General features: G+C 37.2%; 1 protein-coding gene across 1 annotated transcript in view; it reads left to right on the top strand.

Annotated features, from left to right (window-relative positions):
- EML5 (EMAP like 5) overlaps positions 1 to 19,722 on the top strand; it is a 197,929-nt gene that overhangs the window by 79,083 nt on the left and 99,124 nt on the right. The window contains exons 9-14 of the mRNA XM_047797659.1: positions 1,893 to 2,149; positions 3,376 to 3,588; positions 12,486 to 12,653; positions 13,312 to 13,418; positions 14,181 to 14,299; positions 15,791 to 15,977. Of these exons, the coding sequence (XP_047653615.1) occupies positions 1,893 to 2,149; positions 3,376 to 3,588; positions 12,486 to 12,653; positions 13,312 to 13,418; positions 14,181 to 14,299; positions 15,791 to 15,977 (1,051 nt within the window). The remainder of the gene's footprint in view (positions 1 to 1,892; positions 2,150 to 3,375; positions 3,589 to 12,485; positions 12,654 to 13,311; positions 13,419 to 14,180; positions 14,300 to 15,790; positions 15,978 to 19,722) is intronic.

Raw genomic sequence — 19,722 nt, 5'->3', positions numbered from 1 at the left:
TTTGATACCCTTTTATAGTCAGGAGTTTCCGTTGTGTCGCAGCAGAAATGCATCCAACTAGGAACCATGAGATTGCGAGTTCGATCTCTGGCCTCACTCAGTGGGTTAAGGATATGGCATTGCTGTGAACTGTGGTGTAGGTCGAAGATTCGGCTCAGATCTGGCATTGCTGTGGCTGTGGCATAGGCCGGCAGCAACAGCTTCAATTAGACCCCTCACCTGGGAACCTCCATATGCCAAGGGTGCGGCCCTAAAAAGACAAAAGACAAAAAAAAAGTGATGATTTTCATGCTTTTATTTATATAATTAACATCACAGTAAAACCCAAACTCCCTGGCAACATATCATATCTGTCACACACTGTCCTCAATTTATCTCTTTAACTCCATCAGTCACTACTTTTCCCACCTGTCTGGTATCCACTTTATATTATATACTACTCTTCAAATTCGCCATGTACTTGCATTGCTCATGCTGTGTCTTTCTGGAAAACCTTCCCTCTTTTTTTTTATACTTAACCAACCCCTCGGGTTTTATGCTCAAAATAGGTGTCACTCTTCCTTGGTTCCTTCTTGCCTTTAGATTTAACCCTTTTTCAGTATTTCTTATAGATCTTCACATGTAATCTTTTGAGTACTCACCACATTTCATTCATTATAAACTATAATTACTTTATATCCATCCCTTACAGAAGATGGGTTCATCTTTGTACCCCATGTGCCTAAAACAAAGTACTTAGTGTTACTCAAAGAAATAGGAGTTCAAAAGCATTAAATTGTCCATTTAGAAACTATAAAAATTGAGAAAAATCCATTTAAACTTATTTAAATTATCTATTGGGAGAATTTCAGATGGGTAATACAAAATATATTTGAAAAAAAGTCCCTGGTACTAGTTGGAAATAGAATTGTCACTTCCTCCTGCCCCCTCTTCCTTGCTGCCTTCCTCTTTGCCTTTTCACCAGCTCCACACGTTTGGAAATTCAGTGGTATTTAACTGTTTGTCCATTTTTATGGCTGTTACCAACACCTGTATTATTTTGGAAACTCGATTATAAGTCATCATTAAAAAATCTTAAAGTTTCACTGGTTGATGTGGTCGCTAATTGAGAAGAATTTGTTTTCTATTTTAAAAGGTCAGGGAGTTCCCGTCGTCGCGCAGTGGTTAACGAATCCGACTAGGAACCATGAGGTTGCGGGTTCGGTCCCTGCCCTTGCTCAGTGGGTTAATAATCCGGCGTTGCCGTGAGCTGTGGTGTAGGTCGCAGATGCGGCTTGGACTGTGGCCCTGGCATAGGTTAGTGGTTACAGCTCCGATTTGACCCCTAGCCTGGGAACCTCCCATATGCTGCGGGAGCGGCCCTAGAAAAGACAAAAAAAAAAAGGTCAAAGATGTTGAAATAAAAATAACTAGTGGTAGCTATATAAAGATATATATTCAAATGTATTACTGAAATACTACAAATCAATTTCTCCTATCTGTATTTCTTGAATGTGATTTTGTACATTTGGTTCATTACAAAATTTATTTGAAAATCCATGGTGTTTGTAATTAAGCATTTTTCGTAAACTCAGTATTTATAAGAAACTTCATCACAAAAACCTGTGACTTTTTTTCCTGTATTGTATGACTCCAGAAGTTTAGTATGAATCTCTAAGCTACTTAAAGTAATTTATGAACCAGAATTTAGCATTTTTTTCTAATTCCCATATATATTGTCCTCATATATTTCTGTTCAACAAAATTATTCCTGAAATAATGCTTTTCTCATTTACTTTTGTTTTATTGGTTTATAAGTGCTTGATACAGCCTTACAGTCATTTTAGACACATTTGAAAACAACTAAATCTGTACTGACTTTTTTTCATATGGTCTCTTTTTCTTTTTCACAGAGATATGACGGAAGTTGTACATATTAAAGATCGGAAGGAGGCAATTCATGAGTTAAAATATTCACCAGATGGAACTTACCTTGCTGTTGGATGCAATGACAGCTCAGTTGATATTTACGGAGTTGCTCAGCGTTATAAAAAATTTGGGGAATGTGTCGGATCACTCAGTTTCATCACTCACCTGGACTGGTCTTCAGACAGTAGATATTTACAGACAAATGATGGAAATGGTAAAAGACTTTTCTATAGGATGCCAGGTAAACATTTCTTAGAAATTATATATAACTTGTAAATTTTTAGTTCCTTTAAAATATCTTTGAACTTCACTAGAAGCAGAGTGTAAGTTACATTTGATTATAGGAAATCAAAGAAGATCTAAGCTAATATTTCAGGTATTATGTTTTTTTTCTATAAGGGTGCCTTATCATTTGAAATCCTTTTGGTTCTTAAAACTCTTTTGCTTTGAGAATCTAAGACCAATTTTATGTTGAATTCCACACCATATGCATAGTATATGGTAAAGTCCTAGCATATATTAGAAAGTCAAAATGCCATATTTAATCGGTACAGCTAATTAAATATAATTGATGAAAATGTTTGACTATAAATTGATTTTTTTTGTGGTTACCTCAGACTTTGCAAATATTAATAATGTAGCTAATAAACTAATTTTAAAAAGCAGGATTTCCATCAAAGATTTAAAAGAGAAGAATAAAAATAGAATCATCCAAATATTATCTCTCAGTACTTTTAGTATGATGCTTAATGAATTAGTTACTATTTTTCAATAGCTTATTTAATAAGACTAGATGCATAATAAAATTAATGCATGGCCCCAGAGGTTTTCACTAACAGTCTATGTGCAGTGAAGATTGACTGGGAGTTCCCTTGTGGTGCAGTGGATTAAGGATCTGCCATTGTCACTGCAGCAGCTTTGGTTGCTTCTGTGGTGAGGGTTTGATCCCTGGACCTTGGAACTGCCACATGCTTCAGGCACAGCCAAAAAAAAAAAAAAAAAAAGGATCAACTGACTCCTGAAGTCTTGGCCTAATGTAAATGTATTATTCACCACCCTTCCTTCCTTTCACTTCTCTTTTTCTCTACCACAGATGCTTAGGTTTCTTTTTTAGTATCTGATTTGCCACTTTCTTAGAGCTTTCGCTTTTCCTCTACCTTGCTGATCTGTAGCATGATTCCATTGGGTTTGTTTTGTACTCCACATGTGTCAACCTGCCATGCAAGCTATGTCATCATCAAATCTGTGTGTGTCTCTGAATCAGTATAATTTTGGTAGTGGTTTTTTAAAAATTCCTTGCACTTAATTTTCTCCTTTCTTCATTGTACTCACCTGCCTTATGTTGTCCTTCAACTGGAATGGGAAGATACTTAAATTTTGTAGCATACCATGTTATCAGTACGGTTTACGCTTCAGCAAAAGTCAAAGGGAATAATTACTTAAATTAAGACTCTGGTTTATTTTTAGGAGGAAAAGAAGTGACAAATAAAGAAGAAATAAAAGGTGTTCATTGGGCTTCATGGACATGCGTTTCTGGCCTTGAAGTAAATGGAATTTGGCCCAAGTATTCAGATATCAATGATATAAACTCAGTAGATGGAAACTATATTGGCCAAGTTTTAGTAACTGCTGATGACTATGGAATTGTAAAATTATTTCGATATCCTTGTTTAAGAAAAGGTATCTTTTCTTATTATTAATTAACTTATTTATTATGAAAGGCTTTTAAGTCCTTGCAGAAAGTTAGTCTTATAAACAAAAACGTTTATACTTTTTAAAATACACATGCTAGGAGTTCCCATCGTGGCTCATCAGTAGCAAACCCAACTAGTATCCATGAGGACATGGGTTTGATCCCTGGCTTCACTCAGTAGGTTAAGGATCTGGTGTTTGCATGAGCTATGGTGTAGGTCCCAGATGTGGGTCAGATCTGGCGTTGCTTGTGGCTGTGGTGTAGGCTGGCAGCTACAGCTCTGATTTGCCCCTGAGCCTGGAAACTTCTATATGACACAGGTGCAGCTCTAAAAAAAAAAAACAAAAAACAAAAAACAGTGCTGATTATTTGGTGAAGAATTTCATGAAAATGAGCAGAATTAGCTACTATTTATTTTGCTAATTCAGAAAGTATTGTCATATGTTATATTTATTTTTGGACATGAATTTTTTCTTTTTTAGGGCCGCACCCCCAGCACATGAAGGTTCCCAGGCTAGGGGTCAAATCAGAGCTGCAGCTGCTGGCCTATGCTAGAGCCACAGCAATGCCAGATCTGAGCCACATCTGCGTTTCCGCTGCGTCACGACAGGAACTCCTATTTTTTGACATGAAATTTTTATTAGAAAATTATTTGGGGGAGTTCCTGTTGTGGCTCAGTGGATTAAGAACCTGACTGGTATCCATGAGGATGTGGGTTCGATTCCAGCCCCACTCAGTGGGTTAAGGATCCAACATTGCCACGAGCTGCAGCATAGGTCACAGATTTGGCTTGGATCTGGCGTTGCTGTGTCTGTGGAGTAGGCCCGCAGCTGCAGCTTTGATTTGCTCTGGGAACTTCCATATGTGGCAGGTGAGGCCCTAAAAAGACCAAAAAAAGAGAGAAAGAAAGAAAATTAGCTTTTAATTCATGTTATGAATGGACTAATACTTTACCTCTTCCTTTTAAAAAATCATTTTTCTCACTACTTCTAGAATTGCCTCATATAGTCAGGATATACAATAATAGTTATACTTTATGGTTTATTGTCTTTAATCATTTAACTTATTAAACATAGATCTTTTAGGAGGCATTTTTTTTTTGGTCTCTTTTGTTGTTGTTGTTGTTGTTGTTGTTATTGTTGTTGTTGTTCCTTGGGCCGCTCCCTCGGCATATGGAGGTTCCCAGGCTAGGGGTTGAATCGGAGCTGTAGCCACCGGCCTACGCCAGAGCCACAGCAACGTGGGATCCGAGCCGCGTCTGCAACCTACACCACAGCTCAGGGCAACGCCGGATCGTTAACCCACTGAGCAAGGGCAGGGACCGAACCCGCAACCTCATGGTTCCTAGTCGGATTCGCTAACCACTGCGCCACGACGGGAACTCCATGGAGGCATTTTTCTCATGTCATTTTCTCAACAATTCCAATGAAGTAGTCAGCTGTATAATTCAGGTCACAGTTTGGAACCTATTGGTTTGTTTGCTGTTTTTTGTCTGAGAATGTGTTTTTGCATAAATACTTAACTCACATTGTTTGGACATTTATTTTTCATAACTGAGGGGTGTAAGAAAAACAAGGATATTATCATTGGTTATTTTCTATATATTTAATGTATCACCTCTTTTTCTTGGATTTCTTTTAAGATGATGATAGTAATCATTCTGTTCATAGACCTGAGGATAATTAAATGAAATGCTCTCTTATTTATTCATTCCATGCCTTGTTCCATAAAGTATTTGAGTCAGTTTATAACAAGTCCCTAAGCACCAAAATAATTGTATGAGTAAAGAATTCATACCAGTGTTCCTGTCATGGCGCAGCGGAAACAAATCCAACTAGGAACCATGAGGTTGTGGGTTCGATCCCTGGCCTTGCTCAGTGGGTTAAGGTTCTAGCGTTGCCATGAGCTGTTGGTGTAGGTCGCAGACGCAGCTCGGATCTGATGCTGTGGCTGTGGTGCAGGCCGGCAGCAACAGCTCTGATTAGACCTCTAACCTGGGAACCTCCATATGATGTGGGTGCAGCCCTAAAAGAAGACAAAAGACAAAAAAAAAAGAAAGAAAAATTAGTCTTGTTAAGTTACTGCTTCAAGAATATAAATATAAATTATTTTCCTTATTTTCTCATTTTAGATTTTTGTTAGAAACTTATTTTATGATAAAGCTTTTATTTCTAGACCCCTATGAGTCACTTTGAAACTATGAGTAGGTAATTGGAAGAGAGGACAGGATATAACTACTGCATATTTAAAGGATTAATAGAAGTATTTTAAGATCCTGTTTAAGATCAATTTATTGAATTTACATACTTAAATGAAGCTGGCAATTTAACTAGAAAAATTGTCTTTTAGATTAGTTATGAAGTTATACATTATTTCACACATTAAGTTGTACTGTTGATTTAACTTAAGTTTGGGAAATATTGTGCCTGATGTATTAATGTATTTTAGATATCTGCTTAGGTAATATCTATTACATTCTAAGAAGTGAAGCTTTTGGAATTCCCATTGTGGCTCAATGGTAATAAACCCAACTAGTATCCATGAAGAAGTGGGTTCAGTCCCTGGCCTTTCTCAGTGGGTTTAGGATTTGGTGTTGCCGTGAGCTGTGGTGTAGTCTCAGTCACGGTTCAGATCCCAGGTAGTTCTGGCTGTGGAATACTCTGGCAGCTATAGCTCTGATTCGACCCTTAGCCTGGGAACTTCCATATGCTGCAGCCCTAAAAAGCAAGGGGAAAAAAAAAATGAAGCATTTGTAAAATATGGAAAGAAGTTAAATAATAGAAGTAACTATGTTATAGAATCATCATAATTAAAATACAAAATGTATGAGATTAGCCCAGAATGATCCTCTTCCACATTTAGCCCCCTCAAATTCAAGCTCAAAACATTATTCTTCCTTTTTTTTTTTTGTCTTTTTGCCTTTTCTAGGGCTGCTCCCACGGCATATGGAGTTTCCCAGGCTAGGGGTCGAATTGGAGCTGTAGCTGCCAGCCTATGCCAGTGTCATAGCAGTGCGGGATCTGAGCCGCATCTGTGACCCACACCACAGCTCACGGCAACACCAGATCCTTAACCCACTGAGCAAGGCCAGGGACCGAACCCGCAACCTCATGGTTCCTAGTCAGATTTGTTAACCAGTGCGCTACAACAGGAACTCCTACTCTTCCTTTTTTATTGTTGTTACTGTTCATTATTATCTTCTTTCTCTCTGGATTCTCCTTCCCTTGACCATAATCTCTCTCAGACTCTTTGCAGGTAGCAACACAGAGACTATGGAGGGGAAGCAGTCAGGGGTAGGGGAGAATGTGGAGGTGAAGGCAGAGTTGCTTTCTTTCTTTTTTTTTTTTCTTTAATTTTTAAATTTTGGCCATACGTGGGGCATGAAAACGTTCCCAGGCCAGGGATCAAGCCTGCTCCACTGCAATGACCTGAACCACAGCAGTGATAATGCCAGACACTTAACCACTAGGCCACCAGGGAACTCCTCAGAGTTGCTTTAATCTAACATCTTAATCACGGTTAATAAATCCCAAGACTTTCTATACTTACTGACAAATGAAAATTTATATTTGGAAAAGATACTTTTTAGATTCCAGGAGAAAATTAATTGGAAAAACAAAACACATATCAGACAATAAATGTGGACTGACTTAATGCCACTTTTCTAAGCATCATCCATATTGTTGCATGTAGCTCTAGTGTATTTGTTTTCCACTTCTATAAAATACTTTTGTGAATGGGTATATGGTACAATCCATGTGTTTATTTTCCTGTCAGTGGGCATTTAGGTTCTTTTCAGTCTTTTGCTATGATAGACAAGTTTCTCAAAGATTTATACCTAGGAGTAAAATTGCTGGGTCATAGAGCATTTATAAGAGAATGCCAACTTGTTTTCCAAAATAGTTAACCATTTTACAAAGCCTGTTGATCTACATCCTCTTCAGCACTTGACATTGCCACACTTTTTTTTTTTTCTTATGACAGGAACCCTGCACACTTTTTATGTTTTAAATCTTATCTAATTAATGGTGTCACATTGCCTTAATTTACCTGTGTCTACCTACTGATAAAGCTGACTTAAAATGTTTTCCAGTATTTCATTTTCTGCATTTCCTCTTCTGTCAAACACAAGTTCTTATCTTTTGCCTATTTTTATAGAGTTGTTTCTTTTGATTTTTCCTACGTACAAATAATTTGTAATTTTTATGGCTCACAAATGCCCTCTTTTTCAATTTGTGACTTTTTATTTTCTTAATCATGTCTTTTGTTGACTAGTTTTTAATTTCAATATACTCAAGTAAGTTTTTTTGGTTTTTTTGTCTGTCATTTTTTTAGGGCCACACCTGCAGCACGTGGAGGTTCCCAGATTAGAGGTTGAATTGGAGCTGTAGCCGCCGGGCCTACACCACAGTCACAGCAACACCAGAACCTTAACCCACTGAGCAAGGCCAGGGATTGAACCCACGTCCCCATGGATACTAGTTGGGTTTGTTAACCACTGAGCCACGATGGGAACTCCTCAAGTAAGTTTTTTTTTTTTTTTTTCTGAACATTGCTATTTTGTGTATTAAGGAATTCTACTTTTTATTAGGGTCAGAAAGATGTTCTCAGGAGTTCCCTGGTGGCTCAGTAGGTTAAGGGTTTGGTGTTGTCACTGCTGTGGCTTGGGTCCCTGCTGTGGCATAGGTTCCGTCCCTGGCCTGGGAACCTCTGCATGCCACAGGCATGGCCAAAAAAGAAAAAAAAAAGGTGTTCTTATATATTTTATATTTAGAAGTATTAAGGTCATCAAAACATTGTTAAGTGGGAAAAAATATTTTGTCATATTGCTACGATTTATTGAAGAAATTTAGTTCATATTAACTTTGTGTTAAAATATACCCTAAAATAGGAATCCCCATTGTGGCTCAGTGGGTTAAGAACCAGATTAGTATCCCTGAGGATGCAGGTTTAATCCCTGTCCCCTGTACAGTGGGTTAAACATCCAGCGTTGCCACAAGCTGTGGTGTAGGTCTCAGATGAAGCTTGGATCCCATGTGGCTGTGGCTGTGGTATAGGCCAGCAGCTGCAGTTCCGATTTGACCCCTAACGTGGAAACTTCCATATGCTGCAGGTGTGGCCCTAAAAAGAAAAACAAAATAAACCCTAAAATAAATTACATAAGAAATGGGATTGCTGAAACATAAATATTTCAGTATACTGCTTTGTCCTCACCAAGAATTATCGTTCTCCTCTCATTTAAACTAGGAAAGCTTTTATGTCCATTCTAGCTTGCTTTGATGAATCTTTTCTCTTGAGATATTAGTCCTAATTGATGATAGGACTGTTTAGGCCTTATCTATTATTTTATTGTTTACTATCATAGGGCAGTTTTTCATAAAGAAGGGACTTTGAGAGTTTGTAATCCAACTTATACTAAAATGGAAATGGAGTCTAAGCGAAGTTAAGTGATATGCTCAAACATCTGTGCTCTTGGGTAGTCTGACACTCAAATTCTAATCTTTTGATTTCAGCTCTAATATCCTTTACATCAGACTTTTGTCCCCATTAATGAATCATAAGTGTTGGAGTTCATGCCCTCTCAGTCTCCTTTGCAACTCTTCTTCCTTCCTCAACTAGCATTCCAACTCACATGCATAGGCAGAGTAAGGGAAAATGTAATGTCTTTTTCTTTTCCTTTCTTTCTCTTTCTTCAAATACCTGATGAATGTTTGCTGTGTATCAGGCATTAGGGATATAATGTGAACAAGATGCCATCCCTGTCCTCATAGAGCTTATAATTTATTCTAGAAGTTAACAAGTAATTTCGCTATTATATCTCAGTGTCACAAGTATAACCACGTAGAGTAATCACAGGGAATTCTGTAGAAGGAGATCTTGGTGAGTCAAGGTCATTTCTTTTCTTCTTCCTCCTTTTTTTTTTTTTTTTTTTTTTTTGCCATACATGCAGCAGCTTGATGTGGGATCTCAGTTCCCAGACCAGAGATTGAACCCAGGCCACAGCAGTGAATGTTCTGAATCCCATCCACTAGGCTGTCAGGGAACTCCTTGGGTCCCTTCTTAAAAAATGTGATGTCTAGGTTTGCTTTTAAGATAACTATTTATCATAGTTAAACAGTGATGGTTATTGAATAATTATTAATAAAGTCGCTTTGATTAGAAAGTAACTTATTCAACAGCTTTCTTGTTGAACTGCCTTGGTTCCTCCAGAGGAACTGATCTTTGCAAAGTCACAGAGAAAATAATTTGGAAGGCCTTGCAGGATTATTTACTCCTCTCTTGGAGCTATGACCCACTGTACTGGATTAGAATAAGTGCTCAGATAATTCTTCTTCATTTGCTCTAAACATAGCAAAATTAGTACATCTTTAAAAGTTGTAATTTTAACTGCTGGAATCTCTGGCTTTACCTTTTAAGGCTCTCTGGTGCCTAAGAGCACGTTAAGGTCTCCATCAAAGGAAGTAGTAGCTGAAGTCCTCTTGACAGGCAAATAGTACATTATCATATAAGAGGAATGGGCCTAAATCTTACCTTATCAGACTTTACCAAGGGAATTGTGACAAGTTACCCATCTAGAAAGTTACTGACTTCTATTAAGCTACGTAAAAAATTGATTCCTAAAATAATAGCATTACCATTAAGCAGCAGCAATTTGTAATTTAATTTATGTGCTTTTGGTCAAATCTTTTATACTTGGATTAAGATGACTATCCCTAAATGCATGGCCAAGGTGAAAGTTTTTCTCAGTTTGTAATTGATGGATCTTTGCCATACAAGCCTACATATTTTATTTATTCTTTATTAAAGTATAGTTGATTCACAGTGTTGTGCCAATTTCTGCTTATAGCACAGTGACCCAGTGTGTGTGTGTGTGTGTGTGTGTGTGTGTGTGTGTGTGTGTGTGTGTGTGTGGCGTGTGTGTGTATATATATATATATATATGCACACTCCCTTTCTTATATTATCTTCCATCATGGTCTATCCCAAGAGACTGGATATAGTTCCCTGTGCTATATAGTAGGACCTCATTGCATATCCATTCTAAATGTAACAGTTTGCATCTACTAACCCCAAACTCCCAGTCTATCGCACTCCTTCCTCCATCCCCCTTGGTAACCACACATCTGTTCTCTAGGCCATTCAGACCTTATATAACATCATATAAACCTTTTAAAATGTTATCAAAATGAAGCCAAAAGTTACTATGTTTTATGTACTTTAATAGGAATATGTAAATGTTGCCAGATACCAGGTTTATCTAAGAAGGATATATAAGATGTATTCTGAACTTAGAACCACAAAATGGTTCCTATCGTCACACAGATTTTTTAAAATTAGTTACAAAGTTAGACTATTTCTTTACAATTGGAGAATATGGTGTATAACACTTTAACCAAATGCTGCTCCGTAACATCACTAACAATAGAATGTGGCCCTTAAAATAGTGTATTTGAAAGGACACAGCATTGCCTGTGCAAAAAACACATTTGAATCTAATTATGAAGAAACTCCAGACAAACTCACATTGAAGGGTATTGTACAAAATATATAGGTTTAAAAAATGACCATAGGGGAGTTCCTGTCATGGCACAGTGGAAATGAATCTGACTAGGAACCATGAGGTTGTGGGTTTGATCCCTGGCCTTGCTTAGTGTGTGAAGGATCTGGCATTGCAGTGAGCTGTGGTGTAGGTCATAGATAACGGCTTGGATCTGATGTTACCGTGGCTGTGGTGTAGCTCCGATTAGACCCCTAACTTGGGAACTTCCATATGCTGTGGATGCGGCCCTAAAGAAAAAAAAAAAAGACCTTAGGAGTTCCTGCTGTGGCGCAATAGAATTGGGAGCATCTTGGAGCACTGGGATGTGGGTTCAATCCCTGGTCCAGCATAGTGGGTTGAGGAACCAACATTGCCACAGCCGTGGCTTAGGTCACATCTGTAGCTTAGATCTGATCCCTGGCCAGGAACTCCATATGCCCTGGGGCTGCCAAAAAAAAAAAAAAGGCTGTGAAAGATAGTTGTTGAGAGCAACCAGCCGTATTTTATTTTGATTAATATGGTATATTACATTGATTGCTTTGCTTTTTATATATTGACCCAACCTTGCATTCCTGCCATAAATCCCATTTGTTCATGTTGTATAGTTCTTTTTATATGTTGCTAGTGTTGTGTGGACGATTTGAGCTTTAAAAGGATTGTCTGGCTGCTAGGGCTGAGGATAGTGGGGGAGGAGTAGAGTGGTCCAGTCGCTTAGTCACTTAAGACCAAAGGCCTCTGGCTAAAACATCAGATATCTTAGCATTGAAGCAATTGATCCTGTTGTGGCTACAGGCTTTTCCCAGAGCAATAAGATAATGCCTCACAGCCCTTGTGATCCTTATCAAATTGTATTGTGAATCAGTAGAGCAGTGATTTACACATCTTTTTTTTTTTTTTTGTCTTTGTTGTTGTTGTTGTTGTTGCTATTTCTTGGGCCGCTCCCGCAGCATATGGAGGTTCCCAGGCTAGGGGTCCAATCGGAGCTGTAGCCACCAGCCTATAGCCACAGCAACGCAGGATCCGAGCAGCGTCTGCGACCTACACCACAGCTCATGGCAATGCCGGATTGTTAACCCACTGAGCAAGGGCAGGGACCCAACCCGCAACCTCATGGTTCCTAGTCGGATTCGTTAACCACTTCGCCACGACGGGAACTCCATACACATCTTGATGTAATACTCATATATATTCACTCAACAAATGTTCGAATTAACATTTTCCCTTTCGATCATTAATTAGGATAGTAGAAGTAGGATGCATTGGTTCAGGTATAGAAATTGTTTACAGTGGTATTTTTGAGTAGCAACATTTGTTTATCGATTTAAAGCTATATTTTTGTTATAGGGGCCAAGTTTAAAAAATATATTGGCCATTCGGCTCACGTAACTAATGTAAGATGGTCACATGATTATCAGTGGGTTATTTCTATTGGTGGAGCCGATCACTCTGTCTTTCAGTGGAAGTTTATTCCTGAAAGAAAACTCAAAGATGCTCTTCACATAGCTCCCCAAGGTGAGTAGTGCACACTGACTAAACATTTGTCAAATGACTCTTCAGTAACCTCCAAATAACTGTACTATTGACGTGTACCCTAGCCTTGTATGTTAATAGATAATAATAGATTATTCTTAGTGGAGTTATTAAATTAAAATATTACATCTATGTGTTTAAAGTCACATGTCACAGAGCATGGAATACAAAGTACTTTTGTATGTACAAAGTACTTTAATGAGTGAAAACCATACATTAGCAAAAAAAACATTTATTATATTCCCTGGGAGATGGGTATCTAGGTTTCATATTCGGTTTTTTTGACAAAGAAAAATTATCTAATGTCAGTTCTTCTGTTGCATATAGTATTTTCCAGCTATTGTTCATGTTAATTATGGGTTATATTCACTTATATTTGCACAGACATTTAAATTTGATGTAGCAGTCATTGGGGAGCCAGTGAAGGGATTTAAAGGAACTATTGAGTTTGCAGTGAGTGGAGAGGAAGATAATCTGTAGTACAGTTTACTGACATCTGTGAATAGGTAATTTCATTTGATTGTTTTATCACTTGTTTCCATGTCAGTTGGCCCAGTCAGCTCTTAATCATTAATTTTATTGTGCTGTTTTGAAAATGAATCTTTTTAAACAAGTAATGTTTCATTTTTTTTAATTACAGAAAGTCTGGCTGACTCTAATACTGATGAATCAGATTCAGATCTATCTGATGTTCCAGAACTGGATTCTGAAATTGAACAGGAGACGCAGCTCACCTATCGTCGGCAGGTAATTTTTATTATACCATGATTTTTCCTTGAAAAGGTCTAGTATCTTCTTTATCTTGCTCCCTGCTGTTTACTTATCTGTTGTTATCTCTCTCTCTCTTTTTTTTTTTGTCTTTTTTGAGCCAACCTCATGGCGTGTGGAGGTTCCCAGGCTAGGGGTCAAGTCGGAGCTGTAGTTGCCTGCCTGTGCCACAGCCACAGCAACTTGGGATCCGAGCAGCTTCTGTGACCTACACCATAGCTCACAGCGATGCCAGATCCTTAACCCACTGAACAGGGCCAGGGATCAAACCTGCTTCCTCATGGATGCTAGTCAGATTCATTTCTGCTGTGCCATGACAGGAACTCCTCTCTTTTGTAGTGTTTAATTTTCCAAGAAATGTGTGGCTGTTTCCCCCTTTAAGAGTTAAAGTTCACTTTTGTAAAATGTTATTTATAGTAAGTGCTTAATATATTACATGTGACTGTATTATATTTTATTATATATTATATGTGCTTTTTGTCACAGTATCGTTCCATTTATTTCTTTTAATATATTCTCTTACAAAGTATGAAAATTTCATGGAAACTATGTATTTGTCAGTGTGATACATAGAAAATGTAAATAAGTTTGTCTTTCCAAGCAGGTAAATTTCATAAAGAACCTGCCTATTTAAGACAGATGTTAAAATTTAGTGATCATAATAACAACAACGTTGGAAGTTACAACACCTTTATTAATTTATATTTTAAGAATTTTTCTACTTATGTACATTATTTAAAGGTTTACAAAGAAGATCTACCTCAGCTTAAAGAACAATACAAAGAGAAACAAAAAAGTGGCACTTCTAAAAGAAGAGAACGGGCTCCAGGAAATAGTATTCGATTGCACTTTGTTCACGGGTACAAACCGACTGTTTTCGTTTATGTGTTTGAATTTTGGTTGACATTTACTAGCTATGTGACTTTGAGCAAATCACTTAACTGCTCTGTGTTTCTGTTTCCCCAGCTGTAAAATGAAAGTAACAGTGCTTTATTTCATAGGGTTCTGGTGAGGAATAATTAAGTCAATACTTGTGGTGACTTAGAATGTTTCCTGATACATAATTAGCACTATATAAATGCTTATTCAATAAAAATTAGTCTTATGAAAATATAGTATTATGTTTATAGGAATGGATCTCTTGTCTTGAAACCAAAAAAAAGTGAAATGTAAGAGATTATTGTTTTTCCTAAATACGTCTAACTTAGAATGATATTGTGGCTTGTTTTGGCATAAGCATTTTGGCCTTCATTGTTTTGGGTTTTTTTTTTTTTTTTTGCTTTCTTTAGGGAAACACCTGCAACATATGAAAGTTCCCAGGCTAGGGATCAAATGAGAGCTGTAGCTATCAACCTCTACCACAGCCACAGCAGTGTGGGATCTGAGCCACATCTGCAACCTACACCACAGCAGCACTGGATCCTCAACCCACTGAGCGAGGCCAGGGATCGAACCTACATCCTCATGGGTACTGGTTGGGTTCCCAACCCACTGAGCTACAATGGGAACTCCCTGGCCTTCATATTTTAATTTCATTAAAACACAGTTTCTAGATTGTTTCAGGACATCTGGCATACAGGTCTCACATTTCATTTTGGGGCAACAGGGTCTCCAATCCAACTCCTTCTTTCCTTTCATCTAGTACCATTTTCTTACCTTGTTGATAATGTTTCAAAAAATTTGAAAAGAGATTTATTCAATAAAAATAGTTTTCCTCCAGTGTTAAAGTGGACAGTATTTCTATGCATTTATGTTTTATGAATTGAGTTTCTTTGAAATATGAAGAAAGTTGCTATAAATGGAATTTTATTGATCATTCTTGAGAGGATTTAGCTACTTTTTTTCTGGATGTGCTGAAATTGTTTAAACTTATTTTTGTAATATATATCTTGTATTCCCATGGTTCAACAAGGTGTATAAAATGATATACTTTAAAATCTTCCCACCTCTACCCTCCTAGCCATCCCATCTTTTCTTTCCCACAAGGGTAATCATTAACTTAGTTTCATAAATATTTATGTATGTACAAACAAATACAAATATATATTCTTTTCTATACCATTTCACTCATAAAAAAGCAACTTTTGTTTTATAGTATACAAATTTAGTATTATGCAAAGAGTAGTATACTGTATACAATTTTCTGCACCTTTTTTCACTCGATGTTATAGCTTGGATTTAGCTATTTGTAATCATAACAAGTCTCAAAAGTTTATGGGATCTGAGGTGTTTGTGTTTTGTTTTAATTGTCTGGTATCTTGTAAAACTGGAAATTGACTGTCTTCTGTAGCATCCATATTTATCAGTAAAAGGCCAAAGTTAACGTTATGTGATTTGTTTTCTAAATTTAGTTACAGAGGTTATGACTGTCGAAGTAATCTGTTTTATACTCAAATTGGTGAAATTGTGTACCATGTGGCAGCAGTGGGTGTCATTTATAATCGACAACAGAATACACAGCGCTTTTACCTGGGTCATGATGATGATATTCTCTGCCTGGCTATTCATCCTTTGAAAGACTATGTGGCAACCGGCCAGGTAGGTCCTTTGAAAGACTGTGACAACAGGCCAGATAAGTTAGACCTTTGTTTGGGATTAAAGTTGTGTTTAGTCCATTTTTTCCCTTATTTTTTGTATTCTAGGAAATGAAGAATTCTATTTTCATGTTACAAATAAAATTTACTCCAGCTTTTTCCCTATACTTTTCATTCAAGTTTTATTGTTTTATTATTATTATTGTAATTTGAATTTGGAACTATGAGCTTTGGCTTGACTTCTTTCCTTTCAGGATAATATTAATTTTTTTTGTGTGTGTGTGTCTTTTTTGCCATTTTCTTGGGCTACTCCCACGGCATATGAAGGTTCCCAGGCTAGCGGTCGAATCGGAGCTGTAGCCGCCAGCCTACACCAGAGCCACAGCAACACGGGACCCAAGCCGCGTCTGTAACTTACACCACAGCTCACAGCAACGCCAGATCCTTAACCCACTAAGCAAGGCCAGGGATCGAACCTGCAATTTCATGGTTCCTAGTTGGATTCGTTAACCACTGAGCCACGACGGGAACTCCAATATTAAATATTTTTTTAATTTGCGAGTAAAAATGGGTTCTCTTGTGGCACAGTGGGTTAAGCATTTGGCCCGGTCACCTTGGTGGCACGGTTTTGATCCCTGGCCTGGAAATTTGGCTGAGGGCATGGCCAAAAACAAATTATAAAAACATAATGACTACAAATCTATTTTTTTAATTACCTAAAATAATGTTATCTAACAAATGTTCTGTGACAAACATAGGATAACTATGTTTTATTTTACAATCATGACGGTAACATATTCAGGTTTACCAAAGTACAAAGCAGAAACATTGAAATAGAAAACACTGAGAAAATTCTTAACTGCTGCCTCTCTATGTGGATATTCTTAGAGAAGGAAGGGAAAGGGGGGATGCTTGTAAATTCTCACTATATGTGGGCACTTTACTAGTTTATTTTTTTGAGCTGTGTTTTTAAATTTTTTTGGTTATAGTTGATTTACATTTTTCTGTCAGTTTCTGCTGTACAACAAAGTGACCCAGCCATACATCTATGTACACTCTCTTTCTGATATTATCTTTCATCGTGTTCCATCACAAGTGATTGGACAGAGTTGCCTGGCTATACAGCAGGACCTCATTGTCTGTCCATTCTAAATGTAACATTTTGCATCTCTTAACCCCAAACTCCCAATCATTCCCACTCCCTGCACCCCCTTGGCAACTGCAAGTCTGCTGTGAGTCCCTTTCTATTCTGTAGATAGGTTAATCTGTGCCATACTTTAGATTCATTTCCATAAATGAGTGATATAACATGATATCTTTCTCTTTTTGACTTACTTCACTTAGTTATGAGACTCTCTAGTTCCATCCATGTTGCTGCAGATGGCATTATTTTGTTCTTTTTTATGGCTGAGTACTATTCCACTGTATATATATTACCACATCTGCTTAATCCATTCATCTGTCAATTGACATTTAGGTTGTTTCCATGTCCTGACTATTGTGAATAGTGCTGCAATGAACATAGGGGTGCATGTATCTTTTTTAAAGTTTTGTCTGGATATATGCCCAGGAGTGAGATTGCTGGATCATATGGTAGTTCTATTTTTAGTTTCCAAAGAACCTCCATATGATTTTCCGTAGTGGTTGTACCAATTTACATTCCCACCGACAGTGCAGGAAGGTTCCCTTTTCTCCACACCCTCTCCAGCATTTGTTATTTGTAGTCTTATTAATGATAGCCATTCTGACCAGTGTGAGATGGTACCTCATTGTAACTTTGATTTGCATTTCTTTAATGATTAGCGATGTTGAACATCTTTTCATGTGTCTGGTGGCCATTCATATGTCTTCTTTGGAGAAATGTCTATTTAGGTCTTCTGCCCATTTTTCAATTGGGTTGTTGGTTTTTTTGCTGCTGAGTTTTATGAATTGTTTGTATATTTTGGGGATTAAGCCCTTGTTGGTTGAATTGTTTGCAACCATTATCTCCCATTCCAAAGGTTTACTTTTTTTTTTTTTCATAGCTTCCTTTGCTCTGCAATAGCTTGTAAGTTTGATTGGGTCTTGTTGGCTTATTTTTGTTTTTATTTCTATTGCCTTGGGAGACTGACCTAAGAAAACATTTGTACAGTTTGTGTCAGAGAATTTTTACATGGGTTCTCTTCTAGGAGTTTTATGGTATCTTAAGTTTAAGTCTTTAAGCCATGGTTATGAGGGTGTATTCTAGTTTCATTGATTTACATGCAGCAGTCCAGTTTTCCCAGCAACACTTGCTAAAAAGATCTTTTTCCCACTTTATATTCTTGCCTCCTTTGTCAAAGATTAACGGACCGTAAGTGTCTGGGTTTATTTCTGGGCTCTCTATTCTATTCTGTTGGTCCCTATGTCTGTTTATGTACCAGTGCCACACTGTCTTGATTACTGTATCTTTGTAATATTGTCTGAAGTCTGGGAAAGTTATACCTCCTGCTTGGTGCCTCCCCCACTCAGGATTGCTTTGGCAATTCTGGGTCTTTTATGATTCCATATAACTTTTTTGATTGTTCTAGTTCTGTGAAAATCATCATGGATAATTTGATAGGATCACAATAAATCTGAGGATTCTTTTGTGTAGTATGGCCAATTTAACAATATTTTTCCAATTCAGGAGCATAGAATGTCTTTACATATCTTTGAATTCTCTTTAATTTCCTTGATTAATGTTTTATGGTTCTCAGGATATAAGTCTTTCACCTCCTTGGTCAGATTTATTCCTAGGTACTTAATTTTGGGTGTTGTGATTTTAAAAGGTATTGTTTTTTTTAATGTTCCTTTTCTAGTATTTAATTTTTAGTATACAGAAATGCTACTGATTTCTGAATATTAATCAGGTATCTTGCTACTTTGCTGAATTCGTTGATCACTTTGAGTAGTTTTTGTGTGGAGTCCTTAGGGTTTTCTATATACAGTATCATGTCATCTGTATAGAGTGACAATTTTACCTCTTCTCTTCCAGTTTGGATACTTTTTATTTCTTTAGTTTTTCTGAATACTATGGCTAGGACTTCCAATGCTATGCTAAATAAAAATGGTGAGAGTGGGCCTTCTTGTCTTGTTCCAGATTTTAGTGGGAAGGCTTTCAGCTTTTCTTTGTTGAGTGTTACATTTGCTTGGGTTTGTCATAAATGGCTTTTATTATGTTGAGATACATTCCCTCTATACCCACTTTGGTAAGAGTTTTTATCATGAATGGATGTTGGATCTTGTCAGATGCTTTTTATGCATCTACTGAAATGATGATGATGATGATGTGGTTTTTGACTTTTCTTTTGTTGATGTGTATGATGTTGAATGATTTGCCTATATTGAACCATCCTGGTGAACTTGGGATGAAACCCACTTGGGTCGTGGCATATGATCTTTTTTATGTGTTGTTGGATTTGGTTGGCTAAAATTTTGTTGAGAATTTTTGCATCTGTATTCTTCAAAGATACTGGCCTCCAGTTTTCTTTTTGGATAGTATTTTTGTCTGGTTTTGGTGTTAGGGTGATGGTGGCTTCATGGAATGTCTTTGGAAGTGTTCCTTCTTCAGTCTTTTGTAAAAGTTTAAAAAGAATGCGTATAAGTTATTCTTTGTATGTTTGGTAGAATTTGCCTGTGAAGCCATCTGGTGGTCTCAGACTTTTGTTTGTAAGGAGAGTTTTGACCAGATATTCAGTTCCATTTCTAGTGATGGGTGTGTTCAAATGATCTATTTCTTCTTTTTTTAA

The sequence above is a fragment of the Phacochoerus africanus genome, chromosome 9, assembly GCF_016906955.1.
Source record: "Phacochoerus africanus isolate WHEZ1 chromosome 9, ROS_Pafr_v1, whole genome shotgun sequence".
In the NCBI taxonomy this organism is placed as follows: Eukaryota; Metazoa; Chordata; class Mammalia; order Artiodactyla; family Suidae; genus Phacochoerus; species Phacochoerus africanus.
This window is presented reverse-complemented; position numbering and strand designations above follow the sequence as displayed.